The sequence below is a fragment of the Malaclemys terrapin genome, chromosome 8, assembly GCF_027887155.1.
Source record: "Malaclemys terrapin pileata isolate rMalTer1 chromosome 8, rMalTer1.hap1, whole genome shotgun sequence".
Taxonomy (NCBI): domain Eukaryota; kingdom Metazoa; phylum Chordata; order Testudines; family Emydidae; genus Malaclemys; species Malaclemys terrapin.
The window spans coordinates 25501558-25518678 of NC_071512.1; the positions used below are offsets into that span (position 1 = coordinate 25501558).

Sequence of the window (17121 nt, forward strand, 5' to 3'; positions counted from 1 at the left end):
AAGAGCAGTATGCAGAGCCTCTTGCTGTGCCTCCGCCTAGGAGCCTAACTGCAGCTGGCTGCTTCCAGGGCACAGCGTGGAGTCAGGACAGGCACAAAGTCTGCCTTAGCTGCCCCGCTGATTGGGAGTCGCTGAAGGTAACCCTGAGCCCCGTCCCCAAACCCAGAGTCCCCTCCTATACCCCAAAACCCTCATCCCTGGCCCCACCCCAGATGAAGCCCTCCCCCTGCACCCAGCCCCCTCCCACACCCAGAACCTCTCTATCCCACCCTAATCTAAAGCCCCCTCCTGCACCCTAAATCCCTAATCTCCAGCCCCATGTCAGAGCCTGCACCCCCACATCTAAAGCCCACTCCTGCACCCTAAATCCCCAGCCCCATGTCAGAGCCTGCACCCCCACACAGAACCCTCACCCCCTTGCACCCTAACCACCTGCCGCAGCCCAGAGCTCCCTCCCACATCCTGAACCTCTCTGCCTCACCTAGGGTGACCAGATGTCCCGATTTTACAGGGACAGTCCCAATTTTTGGGTCTTTTTCTTATATGGCTCTAATTACCCCCCACCCCAAACCCCTCATCCCCAGCCCCACCCCCAGATGGAGCCCTCAGCCCCTCCGACACCCCTACCCCAGCACACTGAAAACGAGTGCGGATGGGACTGCCTTAGTTAGCAGAGGGGGCTGAGCTCTGGCACGGTGCTGGAGCCTGCTCAGGTCCAGGGACCAGCCCTGTTGACCCCGATGCCCTCAGCCCAGCAGATGGAGGGCTTGACCCGGGCCCCACCAGCACCTCCCCCTGCCGCTGGGCTTGTCTAGACCAGGGTGTAGCTAGCACCAGCCAACTCAGTCTGATCTAGGGTGACCAGATAGCAAGTGTGAAAAATCAGGACAGAGGGTGGGGGATAATAGGCCTCTAGAAAATATCCCAAATATCAGGACTGTCCCTATAAAATCGGGACGTCTGGTCACCCTAGTCTGATCTAAGTGTGGCCTAGGCGGCACCAGCTGCAGCCGAGTCCCACGCTGTCACTGCACCCACAGTGGGGAGCAGCAGAGCTGGGCTAGTTCCCCTACCTTCTCCTACTAGTCAAAACAAGCGTAATAAGCCTGCTGCCCCTTTAAGAAGCGTTGTGTGCCTGTGAGGCCACCGCCGGCCAATGGGCTCGTAACTGAGCCCCGCGCGTGCGCCAGCTGAGAGCGGAGCCAATGAGCTGGCGGGATGGAGCCTTGCGTGCCTCACGTACACCCCATCGCTCCCGGCTGAGGAACCAATCAGCTGCCGAGCTGCGCAGTGAGCTCGGAAGCGGTCGTTGGCCGCACCCGGAGTGAGGGGATCAGTGGCGCAGCGGGAGGCGGAGGCCGAGGCCGGCGGGGATGGTTGGCCGGGAGAAGGAGCTCAAGATCCGCTTCATGCCGGGGCAGTGCGAGCTGGTGGAGGTGAGCGGGTGCCTTGGCGGTCCGAGCGCTGGGGCAGGGGTAGGGCGCGTAGAGCGGCCGGGGGGGCTTAGGCCGGCTCCCCGCGCCTCCCGGGGGCAGTGGCGGGGGAGGATCAGCCTGTCCCGTAGCAACCCCTGGCGGGGGCTCTAGCCACCGTGACCGACTCGCCAGACCCCTCCCCCGCGGGCGGCACCTGCGGCCTGTTTCTAGTCCCCCTCCCCCCGATAGGCCATCACCCCGTAGAGCCATCGCCTTGCGTCGGCACCGCCTCGGGCAAGCTCCCGGCTGGGTCGGGTGGCGCTGTTTGCCCCCACCCCAGCAGCAGGGCTCGGGGAGCGGGACAGCTACCTCCTTGTGGCATGACTCTGACTGGAGACCCGGCTCCGAAGTAGCCTGCGCGCTCATCAGCGGGCCTGCCCAGCCCCACCCCAGCTCCCCAGGCCAGCCAGGGTCACCTAGCGCCCCAAACAAGCAGCCCACTGCACAATGAATCCCCTCGTCCCCTGCTGCCTTGTCTGATGTAGCCCTACACCAAACATAGCCAGACAGCAGCGCTCATCAGTACCGCATTATAAACATCACTGCACATAATGCAGGAAAACAAGTCTAATTAGATTTCTGGGTGGTAAGAGGTAGTTATTTATGAAACTGTTATCAGATAAACTGATGAAAAGGTTCCTTCAGCTTCCTGTTCCTGGGGGAGTAATCTCTTTCTGCATTATCTAAAAGTATGTATTCCATTTACTTGAAGATAATGTTACATTTAGTGAGATCCATTACTACCACTTCTGTTGTATATGCTCTTTAATTTGATTTTAATAAATCAGGCTTGTGCCTCATCCAGATGTTCGCCTCCGGGGGGAACAATAGCACTCTTTTTGTGATGGTCTAAGACTCCATCCTTATCTACTGAGGAAGAACGGGAGTCATTGTTCACAAGATATTTTCTAAAAAAAGAAGAACAGGAGTACTTGTGGCACCGTAGAGACTAACAAATTTATTAGAGCATAAGCTTTCGTGGACTATAGCCCACTTCTTCGGATGCATCCGAAGAAGTGGGCTGTAGTCCACGAAAGCTTATGCTCTAATAAATTTGTTAGTCTCTAAGGTGCCACAAGTACTCCTGTTCTTCTTTTTGCGGATACAGACTAACACGGCTGTTACTCTGAAACCTGTCAAGATATTTTCTGTATAACCACATCACCCATAACTTTGCAAACATCTAAAGGTAGACATGGCATACAAAAAGCTCTTGCCGCTTGTACAAGTGGCTCAGATTTTGTGTCAGAATTTTTTTTTTTCCGAATAGTCTAAGGGCACCAGTTACATCATTTGAGTCCCCCGAACTTTGCTGGAGACATTGGCCTGGGATTAGAATTTAGAAATTCTGACTCCTAGTAACTTGCTAGGTAACGGTTGTGGTCATATCTTTTTCTTTAGCTTGAGAGAATTTACAAGCTTCATATACTTAAATGATCTGGGACCCGTCTACCTTTTTATTCCATCACAACAGTGAAGAACCTAAGGAATGCTTTTACTTTGCAGAAGAATGTTTCTAGTGCAGGCCTCTTATTTGAATTTGCTGCTTTGGAAAATCCACCTGTGCCTATTTGGTCCTGTAGGTTTTCATTGATTGATGGAACATAGGTTAATGACTAATTTTCTCATAATTTTGTTTTATAGTCATGTTGTAGCAACGTTTTTACTACTGATTATAGGTGTCTTTTGTCTTTAATATTTGCATTGTATTTTTTAAATACTGTTAGAAGTGTTTTTCAAAATTTTGGTAAATAAGTGAGAGATTAAATTTCCTTCTAATCCAGTGGTGGGCAAACTTTTTGGCCCGAGGGCCACATATGGGTAGGGAAATTGTATCCTGGGCCATGAGTGTAGGGTTAGGGCAGGGGGGTGTGGTGTGTAGGAAGGGGCTCAGGGTAGGGGCGTGGGGTGCAGGAGGGGACACAGGGCAGGGAGCTGGGGTGCAGAGTGTGGGAGGGGGCTCAGGGCAGGGGGTTGGAGTGCGGGCTCCAGCCTGGAGCCACTTACCTAGAGCAGCTCTGAGGTGGCAGCGGCACGCAGTGGGGCTAAGGCAGGCTCCCTGCCTGCCCTGGCACCACGCTGCTCCCAGAAGTGGCCGGCATGTCTGGCAGTGACTCCTGTGGATGGGGTGGGGCAGGCGGCTCCACCCTGCCCTCGCCTGAGGGTACCAATCCCGAAGCTCCCATTGGCTGCAGTTCCCCGTTCCCAGCCAACAGGAGCTGCAGGGGGTGGTGCCTGCGGGCAAGGGCAGAGCATGGAGCCCTCTGCGCACCCTCTCCCTTTCCCTCAGGGGCATGGTGCCTGCCTCTTCCGGGAGCGGCTTGGAGTCAGGGCAGGCAGGGAGCCTGCTTTAGCCCTGCTGTGCCACAGGGCTGACAATCCCACGGGCCAGATTGAAAGCCCTGATGGGCTAGATCCGGCCCGCTGGCCGTAGTTTGCCCTGCCCTGCTCTAGTCAAATGTTTAGATATGTTCACTTTTCAGTCTTTACAATTCAAATATATCAGTCTTTTAATCACTTTTACTCTTTTCTGTATTCCCTTTCATTTTTGTTGTTGAGGGTGTCCAAAACTAACTGGATTATTCTGGGGATAGTCTTGATGGTGACTTCCCAATTCTGATATTTTATGTGCATAGTACAGCCCAAAACTGCATTGGTTGCCAATTCATAGCCAATTACTGTGTGTTGTCATCACTAAATTATATTAGGTTTGAAATTTAAAGGATTTTAACAGTTGGATTGCATCATTGTTATGATGCTGTCAAGCTCATAACTCCTTATGTAGTCTAGATTTCATCTAAAATATTTTTATAACAGTTTCAAGGTGAAAGCTGAAACTTTCCATCTTTTTTGAAAACTCATACTCTCAAATTACATTCAAGTAGTGTCTACAGAAGAATGTTGTCTTTTAAAATAATCTGTTTCTCAGCTTTTGGTGTCATTGCATATTCATTCTTTTCTTTTTATCTGAAAGAGAGATCTCTGATTAAAGTTCTTTTGATCTTATTTCAGACTTTACTGTTCAATAACTCAGGTTAACATCCTAGTTCGTGCTTCAAAACTTCCTTTGCCTATATCCTCAGTGAACACTGAACTTCTAGAAGAGTGAGACATATCTGTACAGTGCTTTATTCTACCACTCAAATAGTGGGTACAGTTGCAAATTAGCTGGTAATGGAACTTTTATATTCATATTTGGAAGTGTTTGAATGCAAGTGACTGCTTCTCAATTATAAAAAGTGCCTGGAAATCCTGGCAACAGTGAGGCTTCCTTGAACAGTAACTTGAATCTGTTAATTTGATAAAATTTGTGTGTAACGGAATGACACTCAAACCATTACAGACTACTCTTTATGTTGTTTTATATTTTTAACTTAAGTCGTATAGAGAGAAATCTTATCGGAAACCTTCATAGCCATAACTAGCTTTTTGGATGTATCCTCTTATCAGGCAGGACTACAGTAAAACTCAGGCTGACATTCAACAGTCATGTCACAGTTTTAATATTAAAGTCAAAGTATCCACCCTCTTGTAATTTGATATAAAATGGGATTGGTAATTTTAACAAGCTCAAAAAAGAGTTAGCAGACCTGTGCAGTTTAAGTTACCTAGGCACAGCAGTTGCCAGACATAACTTGATAACTCTACCCCGATATAACGCGACCCAATATAACACACATTTGGATATAATGTGGTAAAGCAGTGCTCCGGGGGGGTGGGGGGGGGGGGGGGGGGATGCTCACTCCAGCGGATCAAAGCAAGTTCGATATAATGTGGTTTCACCTATAACGTGGTAAGATTTTTTGGCTCCCGAGGACAGCGTTATGTTGGGGTAGAGATGTATAATATTCACCCCTGCCCCTTTAGCTAGAGAAATACAGGAGCAAACAGGAATCTTTTCTTACAGAAAGGGGAATGTGGAGCAAAACCAGGAGTTAGGATTTAAGCTTCCATATCTTCTGGTTTTAAAGGAAAAACTTCTAAATGGGTTCAGATAGGGTGTTGTCATTCTGAGTCTGCAGAAAGACCGCTCCAGTACCTCTGTAGCTGATTTCCCAAGGAACCTTAAAATTGACAAGACTTGTTACTTCCATTGGTTCTGTTCACCCTGTCAGTGCTGCTACTGACACACAAAACCATGAACACCAGCAAAGGCAGCCACTGGATCTGCTTGCAGAGCAAACATTGTTGCTTCAGGGAAGCATTCAATAAAGAATCAATGCAATGCTTATTGTGGATGGGTTATGTATAGAGGTTGGAAAATCTGATCTATTTCATACTTAGAATACATTTGTTCTGAAACTATGGCAGATGTTTGCTATCTGCTGGCAAGCTGAAAAGACCCATGATTGTTTATCCAAGTCTGTTTGAAATGGTTTCCTGGTTGTAAACTTGCTTACTCATTTGTGCAAGGTAGAGTAACAGAATACAAATTGCATCTACTTAAACTGTTAAAGATGATCATTTTGTTTAGATTTCATCTGATGTGTTCTCCGTTTCTAGTGCAAATTTAAATGAGCATCCAATTTTTGACTTGTAAATTCAGAATGATTCTCTAAAACATCATCCAGTTATTGGACTAAATTTAAGAATACCATATTTTTGCTTATAATTATAGGGGAAGCAGCTCACAACCCCTATATTGCGGTTAATAGTCACTTTTCATTATTAAAGATTCTTGCACTCTCCATTTTGAATGTAATTTATATAAGTTTATCTGTACGTAATCTTGTTAAGCACTGAAGTATGCTTTAGTATACCACATGGACATTTGGAGCAGGTTGAATAATCAAAGCATTTTTCTGACACATCTTGTTCAACTAAACATGAATTGTGTGAGTATTTTATTAATTATGTGCCTGAAATATTCAATTTACATCTCAATTCTGCAGTGAGTGCCTCATGGGAATACCTCTGCAGAATCCTTTTGTAGTGACTGGAACTCTTCCTGGGTACAGAGGCTGCCCAAAAGGAGCTCATTGCAGGATTAGTTCACAACTTTTTCAATGAAACATTCAGAGCCAGATCTTCAGAAGCACTCATCACCCAGCAGTTCCTGTTGTGCAATGGAGCTACTGAATTATGAGCTCCCTTAAATATCTGACCCTTTGTTTTTGATATTTTTTCATTCTTTGTTCACCTCTGCTGACATAAGTTTATGAATGAAGCTTTGCAGTTCAGATCTCTGAAATGTGTATCTATATTTGCTGCTGTAACATTATCCTGTGCTTTCAAGTATTTACATTTTACAAAGCTTTATAGGGCTCCATGTATCACTTAATCATTACATTTTTGAAAACAGTGAAGAAAGCAAACCTGAATGTTTTTCAGGAATAATATGCTCACACTCATTCGCACTGATTATGGTTGCATCCAAATAATAAAACGTTAACTGAGACATTAAGTATAATGGAAAGAAATAAAAATGTGTGTTCTTTTTTTTTTTTTTTTTCCCCACCCAGGAAGATGTTGATATTCCCAATAGACGTGTTCTGATTACAGGAGCTACTGGGCTTCTTGGCAGAGCTGTGTACAAAGAATTTAATGAAAACAATTGGCATGCAGTTGGCTGTGGATACAGTAGAGCTCGACCCAAATTTGAACGGATTAATCTTCTGAATTCTGTTGAGGTTCATGACATTATCCAGGATTTTCAGGTAAGATTACTGGAAGGCAAGAAGAAGCAGACAACTTGCCATATTGCACTGGAGACTATGTGTATCCTTCGTTAAACAAATAAGTTTAAGGTGCCTTACATCATTTAGCTCATATGATCCCAGTGGCACTCCAAAATCCTCTGAGGTAGTAGTTTGGACGAAGATGGCAGTTTTGTTGTTCCCCTAATTTGTACAGTGACTACTCTGTGTTTGTGTAATATCCCTAGATACAAAATCAACAACAAGTCAGTGTAAACACACACATTTGGTAGTTAAATAAAAAGCTGTTACATTTCTGTAATGATTTGTATGGAGACACTGCAATGTTACAATAAGGTTTCATTGCACTAAAGATACAGAATAATTATTTGTATATCTTGTTTCTGTTATGGCAGAAATCTCCTTGTAACAGTCAGTGCTGTGTTTCACAAACTTCCAAGCTGTTTCACAGCTTCCAGGGAATAACTTTTTTAAACACTTATTCTAGAATAAATAGGGACCTAGCCTAGAAAAGAGTTATAAACCTCTTGTGCCTGGTCTACACCTGCCAAGCAAATCATTTATGAATTCTGCATGAATACCATTTAAATCTAATTTGGTTAGCATTGTTTAATTACCATTGTGGATGATTGGGTATTGAGTCTAACCCATATCCTCTTTAACACTCAGATGAGAACAAAACTCCTTGCTGTAAGATAGATATTATTGAGGGTCATGACTACAAAATTACTGAATGAGAGTCTTAGATATTTATTGTAAAATCTTAAGGCAGCTTTATTCTATTGCATTTCCAAAGGAAAGAGAGCTCTTTGAGATTTCACAATAAATGATGATTGTTGTGGAGCAGTGCCACAATTAAATTATAATACTATTTAGTTTCTCTGTAGATGACAGACTTAGTTTCTATGTTGAGGGCACAATTGCTATTTTTTTATTTTGTTTCTCATTAAAATTGAGTCTTTAATTTTCAGCCTCATGTGATAGTGCATTGTGCTGCTGAGAGAAGACCAGATGTTGTAGAAAGTCAAGCAGATGCTGTTTCTCAGCTCAATGTGACTGCTTCAGGGAACTTAGCAAAAGAAGCAGGTAAAGAGACAATGAGATGGATTCATTTTTTTTGCCAGGATACTGCATTAATTTATACAGTGGCATAAGTATGCATAACACTTCACACTTAAACAGCCAAGATCCATCATTGCCTCAACAAGCTTTCTATCTAGCTTATGTAGGTGAAGACAACACGTGTATGTGTGGAGGATTAGCAAAGTGACAAAGTGAGGGAATGAAGGGGTGAGAAGGCAAAGGGGATAGTATTGAATCTAGAACATGCATTTTTTTTCCATCCATGACTGTAGTTTTGTACTGAAAGTATGAATTATAGTGAATTTGAAATAGAATACAAATGTCTTTAGGTGCAATGAATAGCAATTTTCCCCCTTTCTCTCTAAAGGCTCATAGTAAGTTTTCTTTATTTCCCCCCCCCCCCCCCCAATCTTTTATCTTAGCTGGAGTTGGAGCATTTCTGATCTACATTAGTACAGACTATGTGTTTGATGGAACAAATCCTCCGTATAAAGAGAGTGATGCACCAAATCCCCTAAATCTTTATGGTAAAACTAAATTAGAAGGAGAAAAGGCAGTCCTTGAAAATAATGAAGGTAAGAATACAATTTAAATACAATTGAAGTTTTTTTCTTCTCACTTTGTTACAGATGAGCTAATAGGTCATATTAAATTAATAAAATCATAGAATCTAGATTTGAAAAAGACCTATTAGAACATCTAATCTAACTTCCTGTCCCTGTGGGATTGTTTTCTCTTTCCTACCGGTGGAATCTAATTTTCTTTGCTGATGTTCCTGAACTCCGTAGCTGCCTTTGTATTATTTCTATCCTAATAGTGTTTGCAAAACCTCCCAATTTAGTATCATCTCTGAATTTTATTAAGATGCTGTTTGCTCCCTCTTCTGGATTGGTAATGAAGGTAAAACTGGACCCAACACTAGACACCTTCCCCAACTCAGTACTTTGCTATGTTTCATAACCCTTTGGTTATGGTCTTTCAGTCAGTAATCAGTCTGTAGCAGTATTCCTATGTAAGCAGATTAAAGTTGATTTTGAGTAAGATATCATAATACATCGAATCAATTGTTTTACTAAAATGCAAATAGTACATGGATCACTCTATTAAGTTTGTAATTCTATAATAAAAGAAACCAATCAAGTTTGTGTTGCAAGATATTTATATATTTGTATTGTGAATACTTCTATTTACAATTAGGTTTTTAGTGGCTTTTCTTAGATTTTTGTTTGTTTGTTTGAAGCAGTGAGAGATCACTTTGCTTCCTTTTAAAAAAACAAAAAAACCCAACAACCCAAAATGGTTCTTTGTTCTTTCTTCACTGTCTTAGTTTTGATAACCTGTCAAAACAGAGTGTCAAAGCAAATGGTAATTCCCTTGCTATCTTAGGGAGTATATCATCCAGGCAGCAGTCTTGTATATAGTCACGCTTTGCAAGTGTTCGTTAATGAAAAAATCTCTTATACTGTCTCAGCAACTTATATTATGATGATCTTCACTTCCTAATTGCCTAAATTTACATATTTTCTTTGATGATGATTTTTTTTTAAAGTAGCCACTTGAGTTAATTTAATTCCCTCTGTTGACTAATTTCTCACTTTCTCTCTAATATTGTCCCCCATCCCCTCCTACTCCCCACCATGGTTCCCTTGTGAGATGCCTTTTTTCCCCCTCTCATTCTTTTTATATTGTCCTTGTCTTTTCTCTGCAAGTCTTGGGTATTCACCTTTTAGGTGTCTCTCCTTGTCCATTAACAGTACAGCTCACTGGCATTATAAACACTTTGAATACAGGTATTAGCTATATAAATGTCTGCTTTATACAAAAAGGAATAGATGTTTTTTGGTGTAATTTTAGCAACTCTAATTTACTGTATATAAATGTTCTCAGTTCTATATGAAATTTGAAAACTTCATATTGACTAAAAATGAGATGACAGCAGACCGTACACAATCATAGTTAATACTGGTTTTCTTTTAGGTGTCTGAATATATGTAATGTTTACCAAATGTCTCAAACAATTTTTATTCACATTTTGAAATTGTCTTAGAGTTATTCTCAAGGGTTCATTAGGTCCTAGCTATTCATAGTTTCCTTTTAACCCTTTAAAAATATATTTTTCCTCTTTAGGTGCTGCAGTGCTCAGAATTCCTATCTTATATGGGGAAGTAGAAAATCTGGAAGAGAGTGCTGTGACTGTTATGTTTGATAAAGTGCAGTTCAGTAACAAATCAGCCAATATGGACCATTGGCAACAGAGATTTCCCACCAACATCAAGGATGTAGCCTGTGTTTGCCGGCAGCTATCAGAGAAGAGAATGTTGGTGAGAAATTTTGTTTTTAATTTTCCTTTCCCTGCTGTGGTACAGTTCAGTATCAAATTGAAGGTTCTGGTTCTAATTTTCAGTGCACTGGGCTGAGCCTCTGCTACTTCAATAACCGCTTCTCTGTCCATGACCCTCCATGAGTGTTGTGCTACTTGGGAAATGATGACATTGTAAGTTGCAAGGATGACAGTGGGAGAGCAGGACACACAGCTTTCTTAGCTGTTTGCGCACAAGAAATTATAATGACCATGAATCTTACCGTCTCCAGGACTAAAAATGCGAGTCATCAGTTCATCACTGTAGTATTTCTGCAATAAATTGTACAAAAAAACACAAAGGGAAGAAAATTTAAGATCAACGTTGATTAGACTTCATGGTGGACACAGTTCTTTAAGATACTCATGCAGTGGTGCTGAGTGTGGTATAAAATATTTGATGGAGCTGCAGAGAGACCGAAGGGGGTGGATATTGATAGGTCGGGGTTTCAGAGAAACTGTAAATGCTCCAATTTCTCTGAAATGGAGCACGAGCTCTCTACCATCTTGTTACCTTCTTATACAATCCTCATTAAGCCGCCACTACAGAGCTCTTCCAGCTGAGTTGTCCAAGTAGGACCATGGAGGAGGTATTCATATGTGCAGATAACCCTGGTAATAACATTTAGCTGCTGTAGACAGACTCCAGCTGAGAAGGTAAGAAGGCCAAAGAGAAGCTTGGGGAAGCACTCCCCTGTAACAAGTTTCAAACATGCTGGGCCCAGGAGTGCATTTTGGGGCTCAAAATCCAGGAAGCATTAACTGAATTTTCTCTAATGATCCCAATTTCAAACAAACACAGTTCAGGGGAAATAAGGGTTCAGAGGGCTAGCCAGGAGGCAGTAGCTCCCAGTTTAAGAGGAAGCAGCCCAGAATCTTTATGCAGAGTGCACACTTCAGAGTTGTGCAGGCACAGTCAGTTAATCTGTCCATTGTGCGCACTTCTAGACTGTACATATTCAATGGATGGTTTTCAAACTCTCATAGTTCTGCAAAACCAAAATAAGTTGGTTTTTCCACTCCTCCTTCCCCCCCCCCCCCAAACCTGGCAGAAGTACAGCTCTCCAGAGAGCTACTTACATGTCCAAGAGCCATCTTTCAACCTTCAGCTGTTTCTAACTATCCCAGTGCCATCACTCTTCTAAAAACTGCAGTTAGAATTTTTTAAAATGGTAAGTGTATTTTTCCAATTTAACTCAAAACTGGCAGGCATAATTTCCCCCCCAAAAAGTATTGATGGGAACCATGCATGGAAAAATTCATGTTGAAATGCAAAATTGTAACTTTTCAGCAAGCTGCAAACATGTGGAAATGCTAAACTGAAATTGTCTTGCAATATTAGCTTTGGCAGTCACTACCCAGAAATCGGTATGTGTGAGGTGACAAGTAAATTGACTCAAAGTGTGGTATACTGCACAGGCAGCCATATTATGTGGACAGGTTTGGACTTGTCAACACCTATATATATAAAAAGTTATGCCTTTGTTCAGTCTGAGTACTTCTACATCGCCTCATTTGATGTGAGGGAGAAGAGGGTTCATGGTGTCTCACACTTGCATTATTTGAATTTTGATAAAATGATTGGCTTAGAATGGATTTTTGTATACATTTAACTTTTTATGTCATGTGTCATCTTTAAGAGCGCATTCGATTCATGCACAGTTGAGTCAAGCGTATTCAGCGTCTCTGAAAAGTCAGGCCAAATATGTGTAGTATCAGGACTGTGTCCGTCCCACTGATAGCTTTATAAGGGCTACATTTTTCACTTCCCAAACATCTGCTCAGTCTCTACTCTGGAAATATATATTCATTCCAGAAATATTTAAATTAATTATTAACTTGTTTTTCAGGATGGCATCATCTTGTTTGAATGTCAGCTTGTACATTCTGTTTCTGTAAAAGAGCCAGCCTAACCCTTCATCTGTGCTTGTTTCTTTCTAGGATCCATCAATAAAAGGAACATTCCACTGGTCTGGTAATGAACAGATGACCAAGTATGAAATGGCCTGTGCTATAGCAGATGCTTTCAACCTTCCCAGCAGCCACTTGAGACCAGTAAGTAATGTTGAGGCTATACAAAAGTATAGAAATTGCTGAATGCTTTCTTTTGAGCCACTTTCTTGTACTGAAAATACAAGTGAGCCACTTCTTCTGATAGTATGAACAATTACATGTTAGTATTGCAATAGGAAGAGTCCCAAAAATCCTCAGTATAGTATGATGTATTGCCAACAACATTGTCAGATATCTTCTACTGCAAGGAAATGACAGATGAGGAGGTGTCAATTCCAGGAGAGGAAAATTGTTATTGGGAGTGGACTACATCCACCCTGATTGAATTGGCCCTGTCAACACTGGTTCTCCACTTGCGAAGTAACTCCCTTCTCTCTATGTGTCAGTATATAATGTCTGCATCTGTAACTTTCACTCTATGCATCTGAAGAAGTGAGGTTGTTACCCACGAAAGCTTATGCCCAAATAAATCTGTTAGTCTTTAAGGTGCCACCAGACTCCTTGTTGTTTTTGTAGATACAGACTAACACGGCTACCCCCTGATACTTGACAGCTGCTAGGTTAACTGGATTCTGATTTCCTATAACAGATGTATTGTTTCAATCAGAAATCAACTTACCCATAAGTACAGTATATCTTATAGAAATGTGCAAGTCTAGTGTATAACGTTCTTCTAGGATACAGCTGACTAACGTAGTCTTTTGATATTTTTAAAGTGAATAATAACCAAATAGCCAGCTACTTAATTAGCAGTCATAGATTTAATTTCGCATACCTTAGTTTCGCAGACTACTTTTTGTAAACTGAGCAATTTCTCTTAGTAATCAATGAAGTTGTAACTAATTTTTGCCTCTTAGTCTTCCTTTAATGAAAAAATCTCTCTTCATATTAAGATACAGTAAATTTTGTAATCTCCTTTGTATTGTCGTAATGTTTAAGTTACTATTATTTCTTTTCAGAGAATGGAATTTGAATAGGTCTTCATTGTTGAGAAATATCCATGGATATTTAGAATGGTGGATTTAAAAACTCAAAAATTTGAGTTTATATAAATTTAAACTAAACAGGAAGAAATTTGAAGAAAAGGGGCAAGTTGAAAATGCTTAGCACCTTGGGATCAGACTTGTTTAAAAAAAAAAAATCTACTACATATGTTAGTAGTGAGATGCTGTTAACTTCCAGGGTTTATATTTAAAGGTAAAGTGAGACTTAGCTCACAAGTTCAGGGATTCTTAATTAGTAAAGTTAGTACTGATGGAAGAAAGACATGGACACCTTACACTCAAAAAACTAGGTTGGTCTGAGATCATATATTTAACAGCCTTTTTTGTTGGTGGATGAAGCAGGTCTCCTAAAGCATTTTTCATCCCACGAATGTGCACTTCTCATCTGTTATCCACATCTACTGATTTCCTGGCCATTGTCAGAGGAGTGGGGATAAGATATGGAAGAGAGGAGACAATGGTGTGAAAAAACATTAAATGGCTCACTCTTTACCAGTTCAGACAGGTGTGATGCATTTTGTAGCTGTCTAACTGAAGGGGAATTCTTCCACGTGTCATAAAGAGGATTCACACGAGTACAAGTAAAATGGGATTTTCTGTAGGCTGGTTAATACACGCCATCCCTAAACGCTCTACAAAATGAAAATTTGTCTCCCTAGCTTTTCATTGTTCAAAAATTTTAGGTAAGTGAGAAAATGGATTTTAATTTGAGATAAAGTCTGAGATGGAGAGAAAGGAAGGGCATTTCAGGTGGCAGGAACTCCTTATGTAGGTTCTCTCCTGAAGGGAACAAACCTATTGAAAGCAACAAATGATAGTGTGCACTCATTCTTATTTAAAGCCTCCATTTTTAACTGTTTATATAGTGTTTTTTTTTTTTTTTTAAAGATTACTGATAGCCCAGTAGTGGGTGCTGTTCGTCCAAGGAATGCTCAGCTCGACTGCTCCAAGCTAGAGATGCTGGGAATAGGACAACGAACTCCGTTTCGAGTTGGGATCAGAGAATCACTTTGGCCTTTCCTTGTTGACAAGAGATGGAGACAGACTGTCTTCCATTAATTTGTAAACTTTTTAATGAAAGTATGGTATGTGGCACTTTTTTTAAAAAAGGAAAAAAATAGTTTTGTATGAGTGTTCTTAAAAATTGTGACACTTATGAGCTTTCATTGAATCAGGTAAAAATATGGTCTTGCACTAGTGAAATTGTTAGCCTAAAAAGCTCAGTGGCAAAAAATGAACCTTGTTTAAAGTGTTTTGTTTTTCCTTCTATTTGTACTGGTCTAACCTAATATCTGATCCTAGTGAATTATGGTTCTTAGTCTTCAGTAACGTTTGATGCTAAGTATGAAACAGGTCAGCTGAAGACTTCCTTTTGGCTGGAATATACTGTTGATGCTTAGTGTCTTTGCTATATGTACAGTATCTCCTTTGAAGGACCTGGCCAGTTTCTTTATCACCAAAAAAGATTCCACTTTTTTAATTTTAAAGTTATTGTACTAATGTGGTTTAAAGCGAGAATCATTGAGGTTTAATATTCATTTGCTTTGAGCTTGGATCAAAATGTTTAAAAGAATGTGAAACTTTATTTTTGCAATTACTGAGTGTAGTTTTTATGCTTGAGATATATTTTCACAATGTTCTATATCTTGGAACTCCTGCAGCTTCATATATTTGTTCATTGTATGCATTTGTCTCTTTTTAAAGATGACCTGCCAAGTGTAGGGGAGGGGAAGAAGAGAGGGAAATGGGCTTGGGCCCTCCTTTGCTTTGTGTAAAGGCTTGAAGTGTATATTCATTTTCCTGTTTGTTATACTAGAAACTCAGATCCTGTATAGGCTGGAACACTGTGTGGTAGGAGAAGTAGTAAAACAAGGACATCAAAAAGAGTAAAAGTGAAAACAGAACAATTGAGGGGAAGAAAGTCAAAAACTTGACTACAACAACATAGTTTCCCCTGTGAAAACTCCTGAGGTAGGCACATACACTGATGCGGAAAGTGTCTTACTGGTGCAATGCCTACATTAAGGGTTTGCTCAGTAACTACAACTGTGTAAGCTCCCTAACGCAAACAAGTCTTAGACTATTCAAAACTTTGTTCTTAACACTTATTTGAATTCAGTGCCCAGTTAACATTTCAAAGATTGATGTATACTAATGTCCTTGTTTAAAGATTCAAACTACCAGTAAGATCTTGATGCTTACAATATGCCTGTTCTGAGATCTTCCAGGGAGACCACAGAAAACTGGATTTGATATTCTAGATTTGAGGCAAAAATAAATAGAAAAAAACTGGAAACCCTTCAGGCCTTTATGGATCAAAAAGGCGGAAGATCACCAGTTTTAAAAATCTTTTACAGGCCAACTTTAAAATCAGTCCCTCTTATTTCTTCTCTGATGTGAGTTAAGAGTTTATCATAAACTTGTTTGTTTTAGTCTGAAGTCCTGATATGTATACAGTAAGTTATATCTTGAAAATGACAATAAATATATGTTGCTGGCATCAGCGTCAGTGGTTGATTCAAGAATTTTTTCTAAATCTTAATTAGTTACAACCCGCTTCACAATGTTCATATGCCCTGGAGGAAATAATGGTAAAATCATGTTGATGTACTTCAAGTAAATTTAACTCCTTAGTCCATAGGCTAGAGAAATGTTTCTCAACTGATGGGCTACAGTCCCCAAGGGAGGGGGTGGAGTGCTAAGTTTCCTGCAAGCTGGACAGCTGCGTAACAGCCTTTTTAGTGCCGCTCAGGGAACCACCCGGCCCCAACCTAGCCTGGCCCCCAAGCTGCTGGGGCGGCCCAGACCCAGCCGCGGTGCCCCTCCCTTGGGCCAGACCGGCCAGGAGAGGGGCGCCTGTTCTGTAGCTCCAGCCCCGCAACTGCTGCGGCGGGGAGAGGTGCCTTTCTCCCTCAGCCCAGGTGCTGCTGTGGGAGAAGAGAGCTGGGGGGAATCCTCTCTTCCCACCGTAGCCCCAGAACACCCTCCTGCACCCCAAACTGCTTATCCCTGGCCCCTTTTTAGTGCCCGCCCCTCCAGCCGGAGCCCCCTTCACCCTCATGCTCCAGCAAGAGCACCCACTTTATGTCCCAGCTCCTCAGTCATCACCGCTCTTGGGCTGAGACCTATATCTGCATCTACACTTTGCTTTCTCTTTAGAGGCTATAAACAGCATAACTGTCCACAGTTATAAGTTACCACATAGCATTTTCTAATCAAGCATATTTACTATTAAGGTGAAAGCCTTAAATAGAAAATATTAAAACAATAAAAGAACCTACAGAGATCACACCTCCAGCAAGGGTTCTGGGAGGTGAGTCCTTCAATTCCACGGGGGCATTTTTCTGTGGTTATGAGTTCATAACAGCTGTTAGCTCAGAACAAGCACCCATCCTGCGCAGATCTGTCTGGTTTTTTTTCTACTGCTTGGGCCTCTGAGCTTGTCCTCCTGCAACAGGTGATCAGACATTGGTTCTCTTTTTAGGGTGTAATTTCAAAAGGCTTTTTTTTTTTTTTTTTTTTTTTTGGCC

General features: G+C 41.6%; 1 protein-coding gene across 1 annotated transcript; it reads left to right on the top strand.

Annotated features, from left to right (window-relative positions):
* Window positions 1-1292: 1292 nt before the first annotated feature.
* MAT2B (methionine adenosyltransferase 2B) lies at window positions 1293-16091 on the top strand. The gene is made up of 7 exons (XM_054037598.1): window positions 1293-1436; window positions 6938-7132; window positions 8104-8218; window positions 8638-8790; window positions 10343-10536; window positions 12516-12629; window positions 14480-16091. The coding sequence occupies exons 1-7, from the start codon at window positions 1374-1376 to the stop codon at window positions 14648-14650; spliced, it is 1005 nt and encodes a 334-aa protein (XP_053893573.1). The 5' UTR covers window positions 1293-1373; the 3' UTR covers window positions 14651-16091.
* The last annotated feature ends 1030 nt before the right edge of the window (window positions 16092-17121 follow it).